The following is a 24,876-nucleotide window of genomic DNA, read 5'->3' on the forward strand; positions in this document are numbered from 1 at the left end:
GAGCAGATGGGAGCTGTGGCTTGGAAGGTCTTTCTACAAGTTCCCCTTCTGTACCAATTGTTCCCATTTCTAGCATGGGAGGCTTACTCCTAGTAACTCATACCTTTGTCACCTCCCATCTTGATTACTGTAATGTCCTTTACATGGGTCTGCCCTTGAAGAGCATTTGGAAGCTGTAACTTGTCCAGAATGCAGCAGCATGGGCAGTCTGGGGCATTTCATGATAAGCTAATATAATACCACTGCTTTAGGAGCTGCTGTGGCTTCTAGTAAGCTTCCAGGTATAATTCAAAGCCCTATTATCATCTGCAAAGCCCTATATGGCACAGAGCCATGTTATCTGCCAGAACACCCCATTAGAACTGAAAAGATGGGCATGCTGTGGGTCCTTTCTATTAAGCAATGTCATCTTGTGGGAACCAGGAGCTGTGCCTTCCCTGTCGCCATGCCTGCCCTGTGGAACAACCCCCCCTCCCCAGATCTGGATGGCCCCAACCCTTTTGGTATACTGTAAGGCATTAAAGACCTGGTTGTTCCCTTAGGTATTTGGGCTGGGACATTAGGTGAACTCTCTTGGTTGGTTTATTTGGTCACTGTTTTCTTATTGATTGTAAAATGGAACAATTTCTCGACTTCTTGCATGTGTTCTATTGTTTCTAGTTGTTATTTTATTAATTAATTGTGTAATGTTGTTGTTCTTAGTTCTAATTGGTTCAAAATTTCTACTTGCCACCTAGGAGCACTGTTCTGAGTGTACTGACAGTGAAGGAAATAAATGATAAGGTGAACAGGTTATACATAAATTAGAAACAAGCTCTGTTTGTTCAATTTGCTCACTTCGTCAAATTCCTAGAGAAAGAAGAAAATCAGAAATATGTATAGTCAAAGACAAGGCTGTTCTTTTCTTAAATCAACAGTTATTTGTTCATAATAAGGTAAGCAGGAAGATGACATAAGTAATCAGTTTATTAAAAGTGCTTGTTTGCATGTAAATTTTGTCTTCTGTTAAGAATACAGTGTAGCTAAAGTTCAGTAAAATTTCAAAACACTCTGGTTGTTTGGTTTAAGGGAAGTTTTAATCTTTGAGGGCAACAGATTATGCTGCTTTAGCACAAAGTATAAACCAAGTTTCTTTTCATGAACGGAAATACAGGTAGTTCTTGTTTACCGATTGCCTCAGATAGTGACTGTTCACAAATATGACAGTAATAAACGGTAATAAAAAATTCATTTTACAACCAATGCATGCATTTAGGACAACAAAAGCCTTCGGTGCGATTAAGGTCTGGTCAGTTGTTTTTTTTTGCCCCTTGCAAGGTGGAGAGATTGCTTGAACAAGCTATCCCTTCCTGAGCCGCTTTTCTCCACAGCACAGCACATCCCTAAAAAGTGCTAGCCGCAAGTTAACAAGCTCAGCTCTGTGACCTTAATTAGTTGATTAGAACCCTCTAGAGCTGAGCTTGTTATCTTGCTTGTTAACTTAATCTCCACCTTGCAAGGGGCAAAAAAAAAAAAGGGTCAGACACAGGACACTGTATGAAAGAACTTTATCTGAATAAGATGGCAGCAACCAGAGATCTTTGGTCTCTCTCTCTGTGTCTTGTGGTTCACTTAGTGACATGTCTCTTAGCAACCATTTTGCTGGAACCAATTGCAGTCACTAAATGAGGACTACCTATATACTGTTGGTTGGTTTCCACAGACAGTATTTAATTGCAATCCAATATACTAATTTTATGATAAGCAAGAAGCAGTCCACATACTTGGAGCTTTGACATTTCCAAGCAAAAGCTTCAATTTTCAAGAAGAAAGTTGCTACCATTTTTAAAGCAGGTTGCCTTTTCAACTGCATGGCTCAGTCTTCTAATTCTAGAAACTGTATTTTTGGTCTTTTAACTGTTGATAGAAATAACTGATCTCACTTTTTTGCAACTTATACCCAAGCCATTTTTCATATATAGAAGAGGGACCTTCTGGAATGTTAAAAGCACTCCTCTCAAAAATTACAGTTTCCATCTTAACTGGAATGCAAAAAGACCAGTACATAATAAATACTGCTGAAAGAAAAGCAAAGTCACACACTCAGTATCTTTACTTCTAAATATGTAATCTGTAAGACAAATCACTAAAAAACTCATGTTGTAAATGCAGACAAAAGTGATTTACAGGCCTGGAAAGACTGGTGACAGAAAAAAGTGCAAGACGGAAATTGCCCCTTGAAAATCTAATAAAAAGGGTAATTTTGTCATGTATTAAGTTATATTTAATTCAGAACTGGGATCAAACATATTGTAACAATAATGTTATTATATATAAGCTTCAGTACCTTCCATATAACTGTATGCCATGTTGAATGTTGAAGTAAAGTTCCATGAGCACCAATTGTAGAGAATAAAGTCTGCCCAGCACTCTTTCTAACTGCAGGGCGTGGATCTACACAGAGTTCACCGAGCTTGGCATACAGACACAGCCAGAGGCAATCGAATGGGGGTGCCGGATGGAATGGACGGTTCAATGTTACCCCCTTTTCTTCTGCTTGCTTCTGTAACACTGATTCTTCCTTGTTTAACTCCTTTTCAATAATTTCACCTCTTTGGAAGAAATAGTCTGAAATATTCCACTACAAAACAAAAAATGCTTCTTTGTAAATGATTTCTGAACACAAAGAAGTGTGGCAATCCTGCATTGGAAATGTAAAAAAAAAAACAATGAAAATGCACAATATATATTTTATAAGTTATAAACTAATTGTTCTGAAAATTTAGCTTTGCTTTAGCTTGGTATTACTTTTAGGCACTTGTTATGATAGACTGATGCATGTAGGCATTCTGAGGAACTGTTGTTAGATAACTTCCCTCATTAATACTTGATTGTTAGTTTGAATACTTAAAAACATTGTAGAACACTTTGGTATTTCCTTTTTTAATAAAAACCACTAAGATGAAAAAGTAAGTCTTTTAGCCATATTTCCCATAGAAATGGAGCACATTCAGATTTAGAAGTGAACTATTTTCTTTAAAAAGCAATAATTAAGGCACTTACATACATACTTTAAATGGACTAGCTACAATTTCAATCAAGTTGCTGATGTTACACAATAAGTCATACTTTGTATAATAAAAATGCTTAAAATACGTAGTGGCAATTGTGGCTGCTGTTTTGTACAAAACATCATATTTTACACATGATAATAGTAAACATAATACCTTTAACCTTATCTTTTGGTTAATGAGTTTTATTTCAATAGATATAGGTATGCCTACTTGGGTGCCCTATTATATTAAGTGGTATAACCTGGAGAAAGTAAATCTTGCTTAAAACAATAATCCCTAATATTAAGCTCATGGCTACTATGAGAGTATATTATATCATTGTAGCACTAACAATGGATATGTTATTGAATTTCAAATTATCTCTCTATTATTTGATCTAAAAATGTGGTCTCTATCTCTGTTGCTAGGTTCTGTACTCTCACCATATTAATATGCCAGTAATTGTTTAAAGAATGGTAGCTGTACTATTATATTCTTTTAACCTTGTGCTGTGCAATGTTGTAACTTTTAGATTGGCTGACTGCTGACCATAGCAATAACATTTATTTACAGAATGCTTTTCATAATCCCATATTTTTTAAGAAGCAATCTCTAACATACTTTAATGGGGCTTATTTAGGAGAAAGTGAGCACAGAATGTCAATTTAAACCTTCACATGCAAACCTTCATCTTTAGGGAGTAAAAATAACAGAATAAATTAAAGACTCACCAAAAGACCAATTGATGTTAAGCTGATGTTTAGTTCTTGGTTGTGAAGCCCAAAACTTCCAGCGACATCTACCACAATCTGTAGGCAAGTACATGGCATTGTTGGCAAAAAGTCAGTCACAACCAACTGGAGACACTGGAATGCAGTCCGTATTAGAGACTCTCTATTAACAAAATCAATAATTATTTCTAAATAGGAATTATGATAATATAAAACACAGCTTTATGTGTCTACATAGCTATATGTCTGGCAACTTGCATATTTATAAAAAAGTTATATGGAAAAACTAGCAGATACATATAATTTGGGGCTGCAAATGAATGGCTCTTACATGAAAATATTTTCATGTTCTTTGAATGTGAAATGCCCATGATGCAGCTCCTTTTACAGATCAGGCATATAATTCATTTTACACTTTGAACTATGAACTATCTCAAATTTTATTTAATAATTCAGCACATTTTTTAAAAACTAGCACAAACATGTTTATTTCAAAGTTATCAAAACATGGAAAAGGGAGACATCTATGACATTATGATGTAAGAATCTTAAGAAAACTGAAGCCCTGAATGGCATGGGCAAGGTTATTTGTGGGACTGCCTCTTCCTAATTACCAGAATAGGGGTGAGGTTGGAGCCTGGGAATTGTATTTGTGAGTGTATTGGAGAGTGTTGGTTGGGGCACCAGGTTGGTTTTTATTATTGTGGATAGCCACCCAGAAGTGTGGCAGATAAGATAGGCAGCCATATAAGTATTTTAAATAAATACATAAATGCATAAATAAATAAAATGAACTTACCCTTGATCACTTCTAATTGCTCCCATTACTCCAAGTACCAAAGGCCATCCAGGCCCTAGACTGTCCCCTTGACTTTGCAAAATCTGTAAAACACATTCCAACTGCTTGAGCCTAATATCAGGGTGACTGATATTTGACAGCTCTTTCAGTGGGTTTAGTAACAGCAGCTGAAGCCTCTGGAAGAAAAGAAATGCAAATATTATTCTTAGAAATAAAGGAAGTAACTGGAAATTATAAAAAGATAGTTACTATAATCAATTGCATACATCTTCTGTTACTTACTAACATAACATTAGAAACAACATAAAATGCTTGAGTTCCTGTCTCATGAGTGATCAACACCTAATTCTCCACCATCATAATTTTGTGATTAAGCCTCCTGCCAGTAGTGCCACACTTGGAAACATTCGCATAAATATACAAATGCAAACACACCACTTTTATTTCTAAGTGTACAGGCAAGATGCTATTTGGGTTTCATAGGCCTCTGGAATTGAAAATGGAATAAACAGATAAGTGGGGAAAAGCTACTTACCATAGATAATGACTAGACTGATCTACGCCCAATCTTATTGACTATCCTGTAACTGTCAATTTATATTCAAGGAAGACTTGATCATATATGAATAGCAATGGGTTGACTTCATGCCACTAAATTATGGAGACTATAACTTACAATTTATTGCTAAGAAATTTTAACCCCCCCCCCCATATAATATGAACAAGTAGGCCACATCTTTTAACCTATCTGGTAGCATTATAATAATCCAGCAAACACAAACATTGAATTTGGGGCCATGATAATATATTGTATATGCCATAACTTGCTTACAATGCACTTTTATCCAATTTGGGCTGCAATCCTATGTCAACTAAATAGAAAAGACATTTATAGGGCCTATTTCTCAGTGCACCATTATTCAGTCCAATAAGCAGATGGTTTCCTAGGAAACCCATTGATTAGCAGAACAATATTATCAAATAATATGGCATTGAAATTTTAGCTCTACTGCTACTTACTGTATAACTAAATATGAACACAATTTTGAAAAATAAAAATAACTTCTGCTTCTTACTCAACATCATTATCAATTATGCTACTGATTACTTTCTAGCATGCTGATTTACCTGGTTCTGAGAGAGTGAAGGGTCGTGATTAAATGTCAGCCCCGCTTTGATGAGAGAAGTTAAAGCTTCCGCTCCCCATTCCCTCATCCGTGAGTTTGGATGTTGGCAGACCTACAGTCAGAATGCACATAAATATTCAGCATTGTAAATGGGCATTTGGTCTATAAAATCATAGAAAGAATACTAATAACTATACTGATTAATTATAAGCCAATCTGTTACCTATATGTAAGCACAGCAGTTGTTGCATTACTAGCAAGCAAAATGCTTTGCATTATAGATTTTCAAAAACTAAATTAAATAAGAACATCAAGTAAAGGGCATTTTTATCAGCATTTTTATCATTTATTTATAAAGGTAATAATACTTTCATGTATTTCATATTTTAGTATATTCTCTACCCAATTCTGATGACTCACATGGCTGCAGATTTATTTATTGTGTAAGTTTACCCTACCTTATAAAATGCTCATTCTGCATATATTAAAATTCATCTCTTTGAAATTTCAGTTTGGTTTTATCTATTATTTTCCAACATCAAAATGTATAATTCTACATTACAAAAAGATCAGATAGTAAATAAGTAAAACATACTTGCAAGGCATGCTTACCTTCTGAATTAAAAAAAAAAAGGAAGCAGTAAAAGGGAAATAAATGAAAGATGTGAAAACTAAGGCAATTCATCAATAAATATTAACGTAACAAAACTGAGCTTTATATCATTCTAGATATGATGCATAATGTTTCCATAAATGACTGTAATGTAATGACTGAAGTTATCAGCCTAGGCTGGAAAGACCTGCATTGAAATATTAGCTCAGCCATGACGCAATGAACTGTCATAGCTGCCAAGGCTAACCTATTTCCCAGGTTTGTTCTAAAAATGAAATTGAAGAAGATAATAAAATAGACAGCATATAAATACTAAATAACAATAAATAATATTAGTGTAACTTTGTAGTTTAAGATATTGAACTGACCTATTTTTCCTACTAAATACTACCACTCCCCACTTCCTGAGCTTGCCAGCCTGGAAGTAAATCATTTTGATGATATATCAATTGGAAAAAAAAATGTAATTCTTTTATTAATTTTCTGTGAAGAGAAAAATGCATAGTAGAAATGAAAACATGCTACAATGGGGTGGGGAACCTCTGCATATTCTAATGTTACAAATCTATTACTGCTATTATTTTTCATAATTGACAATGTTGGCTAGAATGAAATTGAGCAACATTGGAGGGCTACCTGGGTTCCCACCTCTGCTAAACAGAATCACCATGTTTCTGATCAACGTGAATTTGTAGATTTTCAAGCATTAGTATCTAATATCTAACATCCTACGTTCAGCACCCCAAATTGTGGTAATATCTCCAGCTATAGAACTTTTGGAATAACAAAGGAAATGTTATGAATAAACAAGTCAGCAAGAGATTTCTACTAAATTTAGAATTGAAATCTCCAGAAATACTTTATTTACAATCAGGACTTGAAGCTTTGTGAATTTTCACATACCACTTTTCCTTTGTGAACTCAACTAACACATTTTATAGAATAACTCCTTCCATTTTAGGAAGTAGAAGCCAAGAAGTTTTTAAATGACAGGGACAGGGATAATCAGGTTTGATCTTTTTCTTATGTTGATACTTTCCAATACACACAGGTACAGAATTCACACAGTACACATTAAGCAGGGTGTTAATAGCCTAAATGGTCCTTCTAATTTTGTGACTCTATGGTTAGTAAGGAACAAAACAGTATACAAGCAGAAAAGCAACTAATATTAAACAACATAATGTAACTTGCTTTCTAGATATTCTTATGCCTTCAAGGGTTAGAGAGAGAAAAATAGCAAGATTTTTCAAACATAAACATTGATAGAAGATTTATAAAATGATTTGTTACCTCTAAAAGATGACCAGTCAGTGGTCTCCACAGAATTTCAATCCTATGCATGTTAACCAGTCCTGTTTCTAACAATTTAGCAACAGCAAACAATGATGGTTCCTAAACACAAATGGTATTTAAAATGAAGTGATTTCACTCACCAACTCATGCATTAAGATACCTTACTTTAGAATAGTGACGTAAAATGTTCAGTTTGAGGATTGTTGTCATAGCAGCTTAATCTTTACTTGTGGATTACAATCCTTTACACAATATGATAAAATTCATATGTCAATTTTCCATATGAAGATTGAGTATGTATTTGGTAGAATACAGAGGTTGGGTCTGTTTCACACATACTTTTAAAATGCCCACTGCACATACACTGGTGATCAGAGCTAATATGCTTCCTCTTTAGTCTGATAAACTCCACTCATGATGAGATTGAGGTATTCTTATTAAATGACTAATACTCATATAATTTGAAGGCAGTATATAAGAACCATATGGGAGGTTTACAAGAGTTATTATATAAATTACTGATATATTTATATAAAATTATAAAGTATACAATTTAATGCTTATAATTTATTTATATAATTTATATATAAACTTAACTGAATTAATCTGGTTGATTTATATAATAGAATTAAATATATCATACCTTATTATTTCCATAGGCCATATCCATGGCTTCCAGAGACAACGAACAAAGTGCGTTTATTAAATGATGTAATGAAACATCATCCAGATACCTGTGAGGAAGGTGGGGGGAGAGAGAAATCAACCATTAAAACTATTTCAACGATGAATAAGAAAAAAAAAATCCCAAAGTCGGACTGCTTGCAACAATGAAAAGTGGCTAAAATTATAATAGAAAAGAGATACGATAGGCAGATAGAGAGAAAGAGCTATAGAGATATATATTTAAAAATCAGGTTTGCAAAGTAATTTTCTTACTGTGAACTTTCAAACAGTCTGGAAAGAATGTTGGAGATAACTGGCAGATCAGTCATAACAGCTGTAGTTAGAACCTAAAAGAAATAATTGCAAAGTTTAGTAAATGTATAACAAAAATATATGGTATGATCACTGTACTATTCAATAAATATATGTATATATGTATATATCTATCTTACTGTGCTAGGTCCTTCTACAGCTCTTCCAGGCTTTAAAGCACCTCCAATGCCTGGTTTCAAACCAAGAATCCATACAAGATGCTAAAATGCAAAGAAACATTTTAAAATTTGAAATATCTTTCTAAAATATTTACTTTAAAAATGTAAATATGTTCTTCTGTGACAAAGTGCCAGAAATTCATATCTCAGTTTAAAAGCTTAGGTAAAAATAGCAAAAGATCATTCTAGCCCTGTATAACCATTCAGGGTTATAGAAAGTTGTAGAAAGGTGATTAGAACATTTGGCTACATGCATGGTGGGGTGACCAAGTATGGGTATCCAAAGCTAGGGTAACTGCCATACTTCTAACAATAAAAGTCTGACAAATTGAGTAGAGTTGATTTTTATCATAGGAAAAATTTTGTTGCTCAATCACTGAAAGCGATACATCTATTTTTATGAGAAGTTTAAAGAAAGTATAAGTCAAAGCAAAAATCACTTAAAATTCACCTGGAGTGTAGCTAAGACAAGTTGCCATGATGTACCAAGGACAGCTCCATGACAATGCGCCAAGCTAAGTAATGTCCTCATGCACTGTATATTCTTAGATGTAAGCTAAAAGAACATTTTTAAACAGTTAGCATTTTTATAGTTATAAACTGTTTCAATAATATTAATGTAATCACTCAAAAAAATCAGCAATTTATTCTTACATTTTTCTTTAAGTTAAGCTTGTGTGTATAGTAAGTGATATTTTATACTGGATTTCAGTGACAACATCTGACATAATCCTTAAATCAATATTTATTTATTTTTATTTATTTTTCAAATTTCTATCACCGCCCAGCTCTCCCGAAAAGGGGACTCTGGGCGGAGTATGGCAGAGGGAAGTCTGTTGAAGAGAAGCATGAAAAAATCTATCTATCTATCTATCTATCTATCTACCTACCTACCTACCTACCTACCTACCTACCTTTAATGAACAGTAGATTTCCTATACCCTCAAAATTTATTGATAAGGCACAAAATACATAAAATTTAAAATCTGTTACCCTTTTTTGTTAAAAAAAATAGCACCTCTACTTTGAAATATAAGCAAAGCAATGTATTAACATAGCTTTATTGACATAAAAGATGGTAAGCATCTGGTTCTGAACAAATATTGAGTCACTGAATTTACACAGAAAAAGTATAATCTACACTGCACTTCTCTTTAGGGTCAGATATAATTGCAGCATAAGACTTATCTTTGGAAACACTTTATCTTTGAAAGAGCTTTTCAACTGATTAATATATTTGTAAGAATACTTGAGTGTTCTTTCTGAATCAAATCAGAAACAAATCCCTTCCTTATTCTATGTGATACAGTGGCTGACCACATGCTCTGAGAAGCCTACTGACAGAACGTGAGTTTGAAACATTTCCCACTAGTGTTCTCCTGCAATTAGTATTTGAAACATATTATATAGAACCTTAAATAAAAATATTTTAATTTCAGTGGCATCAGTCCTTCCAATTTATATTTATAACTGATAAATCAGTAGCCATACAATTGAAAACTAGCAGCAAAACTCATTGTGCATTGATTAAAAAGGTTCATTAATATTATCCCTTTAATAGTTTTTTAAAAATCAAAGATTTAGAAATAAATAATCAAACCCTTTCTCAATTTACTGCAAGGTGAAATGATATAAATTTTTATGTTTTGAGGGTCTCACTAGGTCAGAAATTCAGACCATAAAGTCGCAACTGCCATTGAGAATGAGATGACAGAAAGTGAAACATGAAAAGATATAGCTCATGCAACACAGAAACAAAGCATGTTACCCAAAGTGGAAGCCATCAAGATAGAATAATAAACTACTTCATCAGTTAAAAGTACTATAATAGAAAAATAAAAGAAAAAGGAAGCTCAAGATCTGGAGCAGCTGATAGGATACCAATATAAAGGGAGCAGAAATAGCAATCTAGGCCACAAGGAATGGGCACCTTAAAGCTATTATAAAGCTTTTATAAAGAATCCCTCTGCCAAGATAAGATTCTGCCCAAAAACAAGAAAAAGCAAAAAGTAAAAAGGCAGTTATGTATCCTCAAGGATTTCTTAAAAGTATATTAAGAAACAGCGTAATTTTTTTCATAGAAAAGAATGAGAAATACTATGCACTTAATTTCAATTACCTACAAGGCTGCTGACCAAATATTAGACAAATAAGAATAGTTATCTGTTTAAAGGACTTCCTGCTTTTAGTCTCCAGGCAGGGATGAGCCAAATCAATAACCTACTGTGTTAATGAAGCACAAAGACCCGCACAGTGGCTCCCTAGTCCTCATCCAAAATGGGGGCTGGCAGGATACCTGAGTATGCAGGTGAGTAGGTGGGTTCCCCCTTCTCTGCATGCAGGAAACAGGAAGGAAAGGAAGGGAGAAGAGCTGGTGCAAATTTTGCTTCTGTTGGGTGGCTGTTCCTCTTAGCAGATTGGCGAAAAATGAAAACTGAGGGGGAAATATGGATGAGGAAGCTTGCAGAAAAATGGTACAGAGGAAGAGCAGCTGACAGACACAAAGGAAGCCTAAATTCACAAGCCATGCTTATAATCTAGTTTTAAATCATTCCAAAATTAGATTACATTCTACAATAGCCATGCAACTGAAGCTAGGATGGTGCCATGAAGACAGAAGAAAGCTCAGGGAGAGCTTAACCCGCAGCTCCAAAGCTGCTCTCCTTTACTTTCTCCTACACAGGTAAGTAGGCATTGTTCAAGGAAAAGCTGTAAATGATGCATCTGAAAATGACTGCAGCTTACTTTGGCAGTGAACACACCTTTTTTTTATAACTAGAAGATCATATGAAAATTGGGTTCACATAATGTATTAAACCACACTTTTATTAACCACAATTATTGAATAAACCATAATTGTCTCACTTCATTTACCATAGTTGCAATTAAACAATTTTATGGGTTAGTATCATGAATGAATCTAGATAAAATATGCTATGTAACTTTAGACAGGAGAGGTGTTAGGTGTTAAAATGTGATCTACATTAGCAATTAAAATGTGATCAATCTGTGCTGTTTCTCAGTGAGCAAATCACTTAGAAAATAATGGTAATTAATATCACCTCCTTCCCTTGATCTCATGGGCTTTTCATGTAATTTAATTTGTGCTTTTCTATTCTATTCTTTTCATCATGCTATAGTAGATGTCCCATACTTTTTAAAGGGGTAATATTTGTTCTGACAAACTATGATATCAGGCTAATGAAAAAAAAAAGCAAATTTAACAATCCAGAGTACAGATTTTTCAAGTATTATGCCACTCTGCATATCTGTCTGTCTGTCTATCTACCAACCTATCTACACACTTCTGGATATAATTACATTTTGTACCCCCCCGCCAAAAAAAAGACTAAATAAACCACTAGCAACTAGCTTTAACAAGAAATAAGGAAGCTTTCTAGTTAATGAAAACATACATGGGTTTACTGAGTTTGGCATGGCTTGATTATGAGGGGAAAAATGAGAAAAAAGATATAGGAAATGAAACAGAAAAGGGATATTTACAAATTATATTTTACCATTACTGTTCCCTGTGGCTGAAGAGCCAGTGGTTGTCCCACTGCTACAACTTGCTGATGAGATTCACTAGATGGACTGATCATCTGAACATTTTGACCCTGGATGGAATATGCTACAAAGCAAAATAGTCTTTAGATATGAACTTTCATATTATATTTTTAATTCAAATATACCCATATACATACATACAAATATTTATTAAACCTATAACTAATACTTAAAATAAAAGAATTTTTAAAGTATCAGTTTGTTGCTGATATGAACATTTTAATATATCCTTCACATTTAAAATTATGTTCTGCAACCAAACTAGCAATGCAAGCCTTCACAGGCACATGCAAGTTTGTAATTTCTGTGGACTATTAATAATTTTCAACCAATGAAGAAAAGACTGGTGGTCTTTCTGAATCTAGCCATATATGACTTTTTATATTAGACTATCATTCACTTCTTACACTTCCACAGATCCGTATGCTATTCTGGTAAGCACTTGTGGTCTAATATATATTAAGAAAAGCATGTTCTTCCAAAGTTGCAGTGAGTATATTTGCATTCAGAGGATGTAAAATAAGACTAAACAACATCCTTACATTTACTGAAAAGAGCAGCAGTAGTAGTATTCAGTACTGTCAGGGCATAGTGAGGAGGCAAAGAACCTTTGCAAATAGCAGTAATAAAGGCATCTCTTGATGTTACAAGATTTAATTTTCCACACAATGCAGCCATAGTCAACTCTGCTTTTAGAATATTTTCTGTGGCAGCTTCATCAGTGCTGAAATAGTACAAAGATATAATTAGCATAATCCATATATATTAAAAGTATTTTTTTATTAAAAAGTACTTAAGAAAGCATAAATATCCGTATTATTCCACTGGAAATAAAATCCATAGGAGGAAAATATTTATATTAAAATTAACCAAGGTGTCATAAGACATGGCAGATAATTACTAGGATAATTCATAAGACACAAAACAATTTAAAAAATGCCTTTTAATAATATGAGGTTATTAATATCCTTCAAACGAACATACTTTGAAGATGTACATTTTGTGGAATCATTCTGGAAAATCATTTTGCATATTGTGTTACAATAAATAAAATACAATAAAGTATTATGTTACACTAAAGTAACACAATCCTTACATTAGCCTTTTCCAATCTTGGTGCTCTCCAGATGGGAAGATCAACCTCCCAGAATTCTCAGAAGTAGCAATTCTAGCTAGGGAAATCTGGGAGTTGAGGGAACTCAGTGCATCTGGAGGTCTCTGCCTTATGCTACAATTTATGTATTTCAAACAATTGTTACAGAATCATCCATTTGGTATCAGAAATGACAAATCTCATGTGACCATATTTATGGACACAGTATTTTAATGTTCAATAGACACAGCAAGAGTTTTCTCTACAAGAATAGAGAAGCTTGTATTAGTCTTGCTATTAATCAGTTAAACTGCAGCAATATCCAATCGTTTACAGCTTTTTGGCCATAAACAAACATACTTTCTCCATAACTTTATCTTTTTAGCCCTTGAGAAATGAGCTACGTAGCTGACATGCAATTTGTTATACAGACCCTTAGCTTGCCTGTATGAAATGAAAACAGTTTTCAAAAATGAAACTATTTTAAAAAGATTCAATACCTAGCATCCAGAAGTAAAGACAGTGCAGCAAGAAGACCGCACCAGCATGCATTCACCATTTCTTCCCAAACAACTCTGTGATCTTAAAGAAAACAAATTTACAACACTATTGAATAATATTTAGCAATTCAGTTATAGAACTGAACATGTCTTGGTGATTTTTGTTTTCATTTGATATACAGGTGATCCTTGTTTAATAACCACTCGTTCAGTGACGGCTCAAACGTACGATGGCACTGAATGAGTGGTAGTTTTGACTGGTCCTTGGAGTTCCAGCTGTCGCAGCATCCCTGCAGTCATGTGATTGCAATTTCTGACGTTCCCTGCCAGCTTCCCACAAGCAAAGTCAAATGGGGAAGCTGGCAGGAAGTCACATGTCTCATAAGGTCCTCGCTTAACGACCCACATGGGCCTCGCTTAATGATGGCAACTGGGACTGCTGGAACTGCTGTCACTAAGCGACGCGGTCACATGACATCACACTTTACAACTATGTTGCTTTCCAATGGCAACTCTGGTCCCAATTGCCATCGTAAACAAAGGACTATCTGTATTTTATTCATATAGTACAGCATAAGAGAATTTGTTGAAATAAAAATATTCACAGGCAATTCCACAATAAATTTTCAGTTTTTGTATTTTCAATCTGCAGTCAACTGCTTTATGGTAATACACTTCACCTATTGTCAGCCTTGTGAGGTAGTCTGGGCAAGAAACACACCCAGAAATACTACTCTAACTTTGTTGTAGGGTTACAGTAACAGAATCTTGCAAGTCTGAAAGTACATCTCCCTCCCCTCGCCTTTACAGTTCAAGAAACTAGGGAGAGTCCCTTCAGAGATGTTTGCCATGCCCCCATTGCTTCTGCAGGTAAAGCTGCCTCTTATCTGACCGTTGTCTAGTCTGCGTCTCTTCCTCCTGTCTCCCAAGGTCAGTCCCACATTCCATTACATCTATAATTTGAACTTGCAATAAATAGTCTAAAATGTTGTCTTTAAATATGGCTACCAGAAGTTTGATACAGAAGGGGATTTTTCCAGTAAAATAATACAAACCAGATGATGGACCAAACTTTTTAGAAAATCTTTCAAGTTTATACACACACATGCACACATAAAGGATCAAATATTTTATCAGATAAACTGATAAGAAAGCAAGCAACCTCAAGGAATGAAGGCAGCCAGCCAAAATTAATTTTCTAGCTGTAGGGAGACAATAAAAACTGGGATGAATAAAAAGCAGAGCTTATCCAGAAGCAACCCCTCCTATCAGCTCCTTAATGCCTTCTTCCTGTTATTAACCCAGTTTCAGATATCATCATATACCTGTATCTTTGGCAGTCTGATCAGATGCTGAATGAAAATACTGGTGGTCCAAAGACTGTGTCGGTGAAGACTGTGCATCAATTGTTGGTACTTGACTGTCTATTTCAATGTGTCCTAATTCTTCTTCAATCATATTAGTTATGCCACGGACAAGATCCAGCAAACAATGAAATGCTACTGACATGGCATAGCCTTCAGGAATTGTAGGTGGCTCAACTTTATCCAACATTTCCAGACTACGATATGAAGAAAAACCCACCCAAAATCAATTATATGGAATGGCTGATTTATGAAAAGAATTACTTTACTGCAAAAGACCAGAATACAAGTCAATACTCAAAACAGAACTAAAACATTTAACCTGGGTAAATAAGAGAGCTGAAAATAAAACTGGTTAAAATGTTATTTTTCAAATTGGATGATTTAGGGAAATGGAAATTCTCTGGACTGATTATACCAAGTAAGCCAAGATCAATATTTAATGCTCTGAACATCTCTGTCTCAAAATAGTTAGCCCCTGAAGCTTTCAACTACTACTCTGACGCAAAGGCCTGATGCCATAAGAATAGCTTGTGTTATTTATTGCATTTTTGTTCTGGTCTTTCAAAAGATGTGCTCATAGGGCACATAGAATAAAATCTACAATTTCAAGATATAACAAAATGAGATAACCTAAAAATAAAGGGCAAATAAAGACAAAGAAATAACAAAAATGTAACTAATTAAAATACCAAGCAACAACAAATCAAGTCTATAGGCCAAATTTTTTTTTACGTGGATGCGTAAAGCTATCAAAGAGTTCCATGGTTTTGCTCAGGCATGGAAAACATCCTTTCTGAATTTTATTTTGTTGGCCCTGCTGTAATATGATGCTAACTATCTGAAAACATCCCATCTATGTGATTTTATGAAGACGTAACAGTGATGGAAAAGAAATATTTATCTGCTGCCATCACTGTGGTGGAACAGATCCCAAAATAGTCTTTAGAACAAATTCAGTTACAGTTCTTCTGCATTCCCTTTCACTACTATTCTACTCCTTATATTTATCAACCCAAATGCCATCTAAAACCAGGGAGCTTATTAGTTTGCCCAAAAGTGGAAAAGGGTGCTCAGTATTAAACAACCAGGATATTTCTCCTTTCTGGATATTGACAGCATTTCAATCAATCTAAACCTTATGTATGTTTATTTAGAAGTTAACTTTATTTCATTCAGTAATATTTTTATTAATCATCTGAACCAAGGCAAATAAGAAGTTCCACTAATTAATTCAAACATTTGATTTTCTATTCTAAAAATACAATATATTTAGCACTGCAACATGCATTTGCATCAAAAGTTCCTTGAGATAATTAGAGTCTGAAATATACCCAGTTTGTTTTTATTGCTAATCGCCATATTTAGAAAATTACATTTTCATTACAAAGAGAACCAGTCTGGTGTAGTAGTTAAGGTGCTGGACTAGGAGCAGGGAGACCCGGGTTCTAGTCCTCTTTTAGAGACAGAAGCCAGTTGGCTTACTTTGGGCCAGTAAGTTGCTCTCAGTCCTAATCAGCAACAAGCTAGTTGAGAAGCCCAAGCTGTCATCATGTCATGTACTGGTAGCTTCACTGTAAGAACTAGGAGGCCACAATACAAAAACAAGCCAACCCTGCAAGAAAAACTCTCTGATGAAGAACTACAATACTTTCATTACAAAACTTGGGATGGAACAGATGAGCAGTCAAACCTAATAAGAACTCTTTCCAATCCATCAGGAAAAGAATCAGCTCCAAGATCCAGTGGCAAAGCAAAAAAGCTTTCAAGTAGTCAGCCATATTGTACATTGCCATAATTTATTTATTCATTCATTTATTTGGCAAATTTATATAGCTGTCCATCTGACAAAAGGGGACTCTGGGCAGCTTACAAGCAAAATAGCAATTAAAACCACATCACAATATAAAAAAAATCAGACATAAATAACTACAAAAATAAAACATAAAAACATAAAGGAATAAAACATAAAAGAACCCCAAGATAGAGGGAGGACAACCATCATTCAGCCTCATGCAACCATTCAGGCTTGCCATGGAGTCCCCAGGGTTGATGGGAGAACGTTTTCAAGGCTTTCTGGAAGGCTAACAGGGATGGGGCTAACCTCACCTCAGGGGGAATGATGTTCCAGAAAGCGGGGGCTACAGCATTTTCTACTGCTTTAGAAATTTTCCAAATCATTCCAGCTGGTGTCTCCTTACAATGTACCACCTTAATATAAGATTTTTTTAAAAAATTAAGACTTTTCAAAAAAATAAATGGAGTTAGAACAACATCACTACTAATTTTCTATTACCCTGAATAGCAGAATATGTATGTGTTGAGGGAATGGAGGATATTTCGCTATCTGCAGTTTTGAGAGGATGAATAGAACAAAAGTTTATAAAAACAGAGGAATAAATTACTTCACTTACTAGGTAGCTTTAGCACTACCCTGTGCTGATATATTGAGGATTGGTATCCAAGTACCTCTATATTCAAAAGCAGGTAATACAGTCACACCTCCACCAATACCTAACATTCCAGGATTGGACTGTGCTGAGGTTGTACCACCAGGAACACTGCCTCCTATGCAAACAATTAAGAATAAATGTCATACATTGCTCTGTGCAGCAAAACAAAAGACTGAGAAATTTTAAGTACTAACAATATAATCTTCACTTTCCATAGTCTTGCAGTATGTAAATAATTCTGAAATGACCCAGAACTGAATTACCTAACAATATGTTTTAACAGTGAAAAGTTTAATTTCTTGACATAAGCTTTCAGAGTTCTTTCATAGTTATAAAAGGATAGAGCATATTCTAAAGATCATAGACTTCCCTCTTATCAAATATGAATTTCTCAGTGCAAAAAAAGCAAATACTCATATAAATAAAAAGTTGTTATAACAGAGGTGTTCTAAAATATTAATATAAATAAATATGTATTGAAATAGGACTGGTTCTCAAGGAAGAATTATTTGCAAACAATTCAAAACAATAATAAACATACAATTTACCTGTTTGGTTTATTGTAGCTGAGGCACTTCCTGTGTTTGGTACAAGAAACAGTGATTGAATAAATGATCCCAGAGCATTCACAATGTCACGGAATACTTTGGTAGAATGCTGCTTCATATCATAAGATTGGCAAAAGGACCTGGTAAAAGTACCATGAATAAAACCATTATTACTTTTATTTTCAAACATTTACTGCATAAACAAATATTTTGTGACCCTATATTTTAAAATAATTGTCCTTAAGTTGATTGAAATTAGGAAAAGATCTCATGTTTTATCGTACAGCTTTTAATTTCAAGAATTCAGAACCGATTTTAAAATCAGGGCATCATAATACTTCATGGATCACTTAACAAGAATTCTAGAACATCTCCAAATATTTAAGTATCTTATTAAAATTTTCACTTAATATGGTACATCAATTCTGGAATAGCCACTACCTTAGGAGTTGTGGTTGCACACAAAGTCTGTGTATGGATTCTACTGCAACAGCTCTTAACCACTGAGGTTTATCTGCATCCAGAAACTTTACGAGTAATGACAGAAAGATCTCACATTCAGTTACCTAGACAAAAAACACTGTCTTAAATAAGAGACAAATATTTATAATTTACACTAATGTGTGTACACACACAGAAACACATACACACAAATAATTAAAGCAATAGGTCATTGTTATTTACATGTGATTAGATTTAGCTACAACCTCAGTTTTAATGAGAATGATTAAGAAGTCTCGTTTCCAAACAGAGAATAATTGAGTACAATTTTTTAAGGCCATACAGTTTTATTCTATTTTGCACAAACAACAGCCTACAACAAAACCCTCTGGAATTTACTTCTGAACAGATTTGCATAGAATTGTACTGAAAATGACCCAGAGTGACTGCCAGTATACAGAACGTAATTAGCACAAATATCACATTTTAGTGCACAAGATATTTAAGGTATATCATTTGAAAAATAATGATATTAAAACTGCATTCTTACCAACAAAGTATAGAACTGTTTGATTAATACAGAAACAACTCTCAAAAGGCGCATGCAAATAGGAAAATAAGGCTTTTCCACTGGTGCAGGTGAAGATGAAGTACTGGAACCTTGTCTGAATTTGATATTTGGTGAGAAGAGCTTAATCACCAATGGGCAAACCCTTTCTTTAAGGAGAAAACTAAATTCTTGATGCTGAAAATAAAAAGAGCATTAAAAAGCTACATTAACAGGAAAAAGAAAACAGTAACCTTTAGGAACATTATGTTTATATTAATATTCTGAAATATCCACACACACATATGCTCCAATATTTTTTCAACCTTCAGTGGAGTAGGTATAGCTAAAACACATGTGTTGTTATCTAAAAAACTCTGAATTGATAAAAATGTTATGGGGTAAATGGAAAAAAACCAAAATCAAATGGTATTAAGTTATGAGTGCTTAATTTTGTTTGATCCTAATAGGTTATCTAGACATGATTAAGACTGCCAACATTTGAATTTTAACAGATACTTTCACACAGCTTAATAAAATTCCCTAGCCCACTCCTATTTCTAAGCAGAAATATAGGTTGTTAAACTTACATGTCAGAAATCCTACCAGATTCTTTCTACGATTAATAAATAGAAAAGTCACCTGTAAAAATACTTGTGGGAAATCATTGAGGACTGATTCAAGTAGCTCCAAACCAAATGTTCGAGTCATTTCTGTCATTCCTACAAGCCAGTAAGGGGCGTCAGCATTAACCAGTTGACAAAGATCCTAAAAACAAATAATTATCCTGTATTTTTGTTATTGCAATCAGCCTGGAAAAACTATAAAGTTAAAGAGAAAAGAATGACTAAACAAATTTACTTAGTGATTATTTCAGACTTCCAGTGGGGACATGGCGGACTGAACAGCTGTGCCCGCGGGCTCTGCGGGCAGAACTGGCATTGTGGCAGTTTTTTCAGGCTCAGGCTGGTTTCTCCTGCAATCCAGGAGCATTCGTCCAGATCGAGGAAAACACTTGGAATCGACTCATTTATCTGCCAGATGGTGAATTGCAGCCAGGAGATTGTAAACAGCGTTCGTGATCAACAGGTAAGAGTTCATCGGGAGGCTGGGATGTCACCATTTCCAAGCCATGCTGCAGCCTTAAAGGGACATTAAGTCCAGCCACCCCATTTCTAAAGCACCCATTTTTTATATTTTTTAAAAGTATTTGTACCCTAAGAGAGGCTTTCTACATTAAGGAGAAACAAACTCTCTTGGTGCTCATCATTACTTTTGTGGCTATTTTAAAAAAAAATTCTTTTTAAACTTTGGATTTTGCTTTCCATCCAATACTAAGGAAAGTTGAGAGTATATTATTTTATTTATTCATTCATTCATTCATTCAATTTCTATATTATCATCTCCCTGTCACTATTTTTGTGCTAATTTTGAAGATTTCAGCATTTTCCTACACGTTGAATCCGCCCTTCTGAACTTTTACTTTTCTGCCACTACTTTTTCTGGGAACTGTCTGTTATCTTGCCTTTACTTTGTAAACTCAGTCCGGAAACTTTCCATTACCGTTTATTTCTGCCAGTTAAGTACCTAGGGGGTGCCATAATTTACTGCGTGAGACATGGAGGATCTCAATCAGGCCCTTTCTGACTTCCAACAAGCTATTAAGCAAGATATTAAGCAGATTTTATTGTCTTTATTCAAATTTATTTATTTATTTAGGTCTAGTGATATAAACTGTTGATTTATTTCTTCTGCATTTAGACATGAACATTCTGTCTGTTCATTAAGGGTTTTTAATATATCCAGTTTTTTTAGCATGTCAAATTGCTTCTATAAAACCTTTTCAATTTGACAGGTATCTTTAAATATGGCACATTTCCTGAGTATAATGAGTTCTGAATATGTCCTCAGATGTATCACTTCCTTATATTGAACAAATAGCAAGTCTGTGTATCTTAACTAATGCTGCAATCCTACAATCCAGGGAAAATGTTTCAAGGCTAAAATATTTGATTTTCCCATCTAGTACCTTTCTATCAGAGGAGGAAAAAAAAATTATTTATTCGATTTAGATAGCTGCCCATCTCAGACCAATGACTCTGGGCAGCTATATAAATTGAATGAATGAATGAATGTTTATTGTTCCATTCTCTGCAGGTACTTCCATAAACAATATCTCTTTATTATATTGGGATATGAATATTGGATAGAGAGAAAGGGAATTTGACAGTGGATGTTCTTGGATCCTCCATGATCCCTAACACAAGAAAAGTTTATACCAGAACCTGGTAGGCATAATGAATTTCTTTCCATTACTAAGGAAGTAAGGAAGGGGCAATATAAACACACATTTATTTTTTTGTCCTGCTGATATTCAAGCTCTCCAAAAGTATAGATAGGATTGCTATCTATAACTGCTCCCAGCATTTTCATTGAATTGTGAAGCAAGTTCAGCATTACCAGACTTAAGTACGGAATTTTTCTGTTTGTGTGCCTTCGAGTCAGGGTTGACTCTTGATGACTGCCTGGACTAGTCCTTGCAGTTTTATTGGCAATATTTTCAGAAGTGGTTTGCCACTGCCTTATTCCTAGGGCTGAGAGAGACTTTTCACATAAATTAGTTTGCAGGTAAATGATATAGTTTTTGGATTTATTTATTGTATTTATATCCTACCACAATCAATTCATCTCCAAGTAGCTATATAATTTATGTGGAGACCAATTTACATGAATAGCAACAGTTAATGAAAAGCATGTAATTAAAAAAATTGAAATATCAATACCTGAAAAAGCATATATGCATCTTTAGCACATGGTTTTAAGGTGCTTACAGATCTTCTGTTACTATTTCCTTGAATTCCTACTGGTTCTTCAATAATACCTGCATTAAATACAGATCCAATTTAGAAAATCTAAACTGAATAGTTGGATTGTCAAAACTGAACAAAACTGCATCCTTTCTTTCTCTCTACAGTGGATTCAATGTTTTGCAAGAGGCTTTGTGGTCCATATTATCTTTTTATAATTGCTATGTCCTCCTGCTAATATTAGGTAGGAAAGAGTACATATATCTAGCAAAAAATTAGTAATCAATAAATGAATTCTCCAACTAATCACAAACTAGGATAGCAGACTGAATGCACTTCAGTCTGGTCTAGAGAGACTGCTAATTGCCCTAGATGATCTCCTCTATCACAACCTCTACTAGAGCTGTAATAAGCTGTTTTCAAAGAAAAGTGTACCATATGCACAAGACAAGAAAAATTAAATGTCCACTACAAGACATACTCACCTTTATAGCGTTCATCCTCAGCAACCACTCTTTCAAAAACAACAGTAACTACCTGCCGGACTGTGGCTGCTGCAGTATTATTGGTGATATTATCTTTTGTGAAGTGTAATCGAAAACAAAGAACAATTGCCTAAACAGTAAAATTTAAAACATTCTCATTATTCAAGAGAAATGACATAATTCTTGCAATTTATAAATAAATAATATGTTTATCTCGAAATGGTGATTTTTACTGCTAAGGAGACACACAGTATTATGAATATAAGGGTCTTCCTCATCCTGCTGAGCCTGGCTTACCCAGTAAGAACAGCCCAGTGTGAATGCAACATGCATTGTATTCAGTGATACCCATAACTTTATTCTGTTCTTCTCCCATTATCAGGGAGATCGGAGCAAGACTAAATAAAGGAAAATGTCTTCCCCTTTTTAGTTGTAAAAAAAATGAAAAAGAAAATAAAAACATAAGGACAGTTTAAACCCGGCAACTGATAGTCAATGTGCAAAGGCATAGACTGCCTGAGATGGGGCCTAGATTCTCTGAGGCATGTTACCAAACTATAACTGCCAAGACACAAGTTGGTATGAAACACTGTCATATTTATTTTATTAGAAAATACACAATAGGAAAGGAAACATGGGTAGGTGCTAGGCTTATGGGAAAAAAGCTTAGCTTTCAAAGAGACAATAACTAGGCTTATCCACAATAGAGCCTAATCTTATGGAAAACAGAAAAAAAACCTGAATAAGGCTTTGAGCATATCCAAAATAAAATAAAATCCAAATGCACTCTGATTAATTATCATTTGCTGGCTGGCTTATCTACCCCTTTCCTCTGCAGATCTAGGTTTCTCCCTCTCTCTCTCTTTCCCTCTCTTTCTCTCTGTGCGTTTTAGTGGCTATTTGGATTGTTGAAGCCTAAATAGTAATTTCTAAATTACATCTGAAAGGGACTCAGAATTCAGTCAGAGTAACTAGAAATGGGATTTCAGATTTTTTAACTTTGCTACAGTTCCAACAACAAACCAGAAACCACATTCTTTTACTTTAGGAGAGAAAGCAGCTAAGGCAGAGTGTGATAAAGATTTACAGAGTTATGCATGTCATAATGTGGATTGCTTTTTTCTCATAATAAAAATATTTAGACAGTTGATTAGCAATAGGTTCAGGGCACTTGATAGAAGTGTATTTTCCCATACACTGTTGCAAGATATAGCAAAGACCACTATCTCCTCTGTCATACATCATTATAAATGCTTTGGAGAACAGAAAAAGAAAGATGCGAAACTTTTAAAACAAGATTGCAGCAATAGCGTAAAAAGCTACAATGGTTTACAATTTTCCTGTTGATTCCCTTGTTGTGTATGTATACTAAAACATGGCTAGAGAAACTCAGTTGATGAGTCATTGTGAAACAGGTACTATTAGCTGATGTCACTTTGTCATTAATTCTGAAGTGTACAAAATCATTACCTTAGAAAGTGCTTCATCATGGACAACTGTATTGGTTGTTAATAATACAAGAACAGTTTGAAGCAGCTTAAGTTCCTCAAGGCTATTTTCCATAAGTTGCCAAAGCATATTAATAACATTTCCAGCAGCAACCTTGGAAGAAATTGAGACATACAATTAGATGCCTAGACACAGAGGGTCAGTCTTTAAATTGGTATTGGTTTTCAAATCCAGTAGACAATAGATACTGAAAATATTTTCCTATTTTTATTTTTGATATTTTTACATGTACTTAAAGATAATGTTCGGTGAGGTTACTACAGGTGGTCCTCGTTTAACAACCACTCATTCAGCGACCGTTCAAACTTAGGACAGCACTGTACGAGTGGTAGTTACAAAAGGTCCTCGTACTTACAGCCATCACAGCATCCATGCAGTCACATGATTGGGATTTGTGACCTTCCCTGCCGGCTTTCGACAAGCAAAGTCAATGGGAAAGCCGGAAGGAGATCACGGTCATGCATGGTCCTTGCTTAACAATGGCAACTGGGACCTCTGGAACTGCTGACGCTAAGCAGCGCAGTCATGTGGTTTTTCGACTTATGACCACATCACTTAATGACAGAGTTTCCAGACCCAATTAGCATCATCAAGCAAAGGCTACCTGTATTGGGGAATACAATATGGTATGTTTAATCTTGAATACATATCATAATAGATTCCCTCCCCAAAGGGTATACTTATAAATGTAAATTTCTTAAATTTAAATCATTCATAAATTGAAGAAAATGTATTTTCATCATATTTATACAATACTTATCAAAGATCTTATAAATAGAATTGAATAAAATCTTAGAGCTATCAACA

General features: G+C 34.5%; 1 protein-coding gene across 3 annotated transcripts in view; it reads right to left on the reverse strand.

The window, feature by feature from the left end:
* The window catches only part of MON2 (MON2 homolog, regulator of endosome-to-Golgi trafficking), a 60,912-nt gene that overhangs the window by 25,829 nt on the left and 10,207 nt on the right, over positions 1–24,876 (reverse strand). For all 3 annotated transcript variants that reach the window (XM_063309269.1, XM_063309268.1, XM_063309270.1), the window contains exons 4-24: positions 24,031–24,162; positions 22,561–22,690; positions 22,052–22,149; positions 19,911–20,036; positions 19,272–19,466; positions 18,722–18,846; positions 18,281–18,420; positions 17,694–17,847; positions 15,241–15,476; positions 13,916–13,997; positions 12,865–13,046; positions 12,274–12,386; positions 9,207–9,311; positions 8,717–8,797; positions 8,538–8,611; positions 8,242–8,332; positions 7,596–7,697; positions 5,691–5,801; positions 4,563–4,738; positions 3,764–3,926; positions 2,327–2,620 (exon numbers count right to left, since the gene is read on the reverse strand). In XM_063309269.1, the coding sequence (XP_063165339.1) occupies positions 2,327–2,620; positions 3,764–3,926; positions 4,563–4,738; positions 5,691–5,801; positions 7,596–7,697; positions 8,242–8,332; positions 8,538–8,611; positions 8,717–8,797; positions 9,207–9,311; positions 12,274–12,386; positions 12,865–13,046; positions 13,916–13,997; positions 15,241–15,476; positions 17,694–17,847; positions 18,281–18,420; positions 18,722–18,846; positions 19,272–19,466; positions 19,911–20,036; positions 22,052–22,149; positions 22,561–22,690; positions 24,031–24,162 (2,910 nt within the window). The remainder of the gene's footprint in view (positions 1–2,326; positions 2,621–3,763; positions 3,927–4,562; positions 4,739–5,690; positions 5,802–7,595; positions 7,698–8,241; positions 8,333–8,537; positions 8,612–8,716; positions 8,798–9,206; positions 9,312–12,273; positions 12,387–12,864; positions 13,047–13,915; positions 13,998–15,240; positions 15,477–17,693; positions 17,848–18,280; positions 18,421–18,721; positions 18,847–19,271; positions 19,467–19,910; positions 20,037–22,051; positions 22,150–22,560; positions 22,691–24,030; positions 24,163–24,876) is intronic.

The sequence above is a fragment of the Candoia aspera genome, chromosome 7 (genome assembly GCF_035149785.1).
Source record: "Candoia aspera isolate rCanAsp1 chromosome 7, rCanAsp1.hap2, whole genome shotgun sequence".
Taxonomy (NCBI): domain Eukaryota; kingdom Metazoa; phylum Chordata; class Lepidosauria; order Squamata; family Boidae; genus Candoia; species Candoia aspera.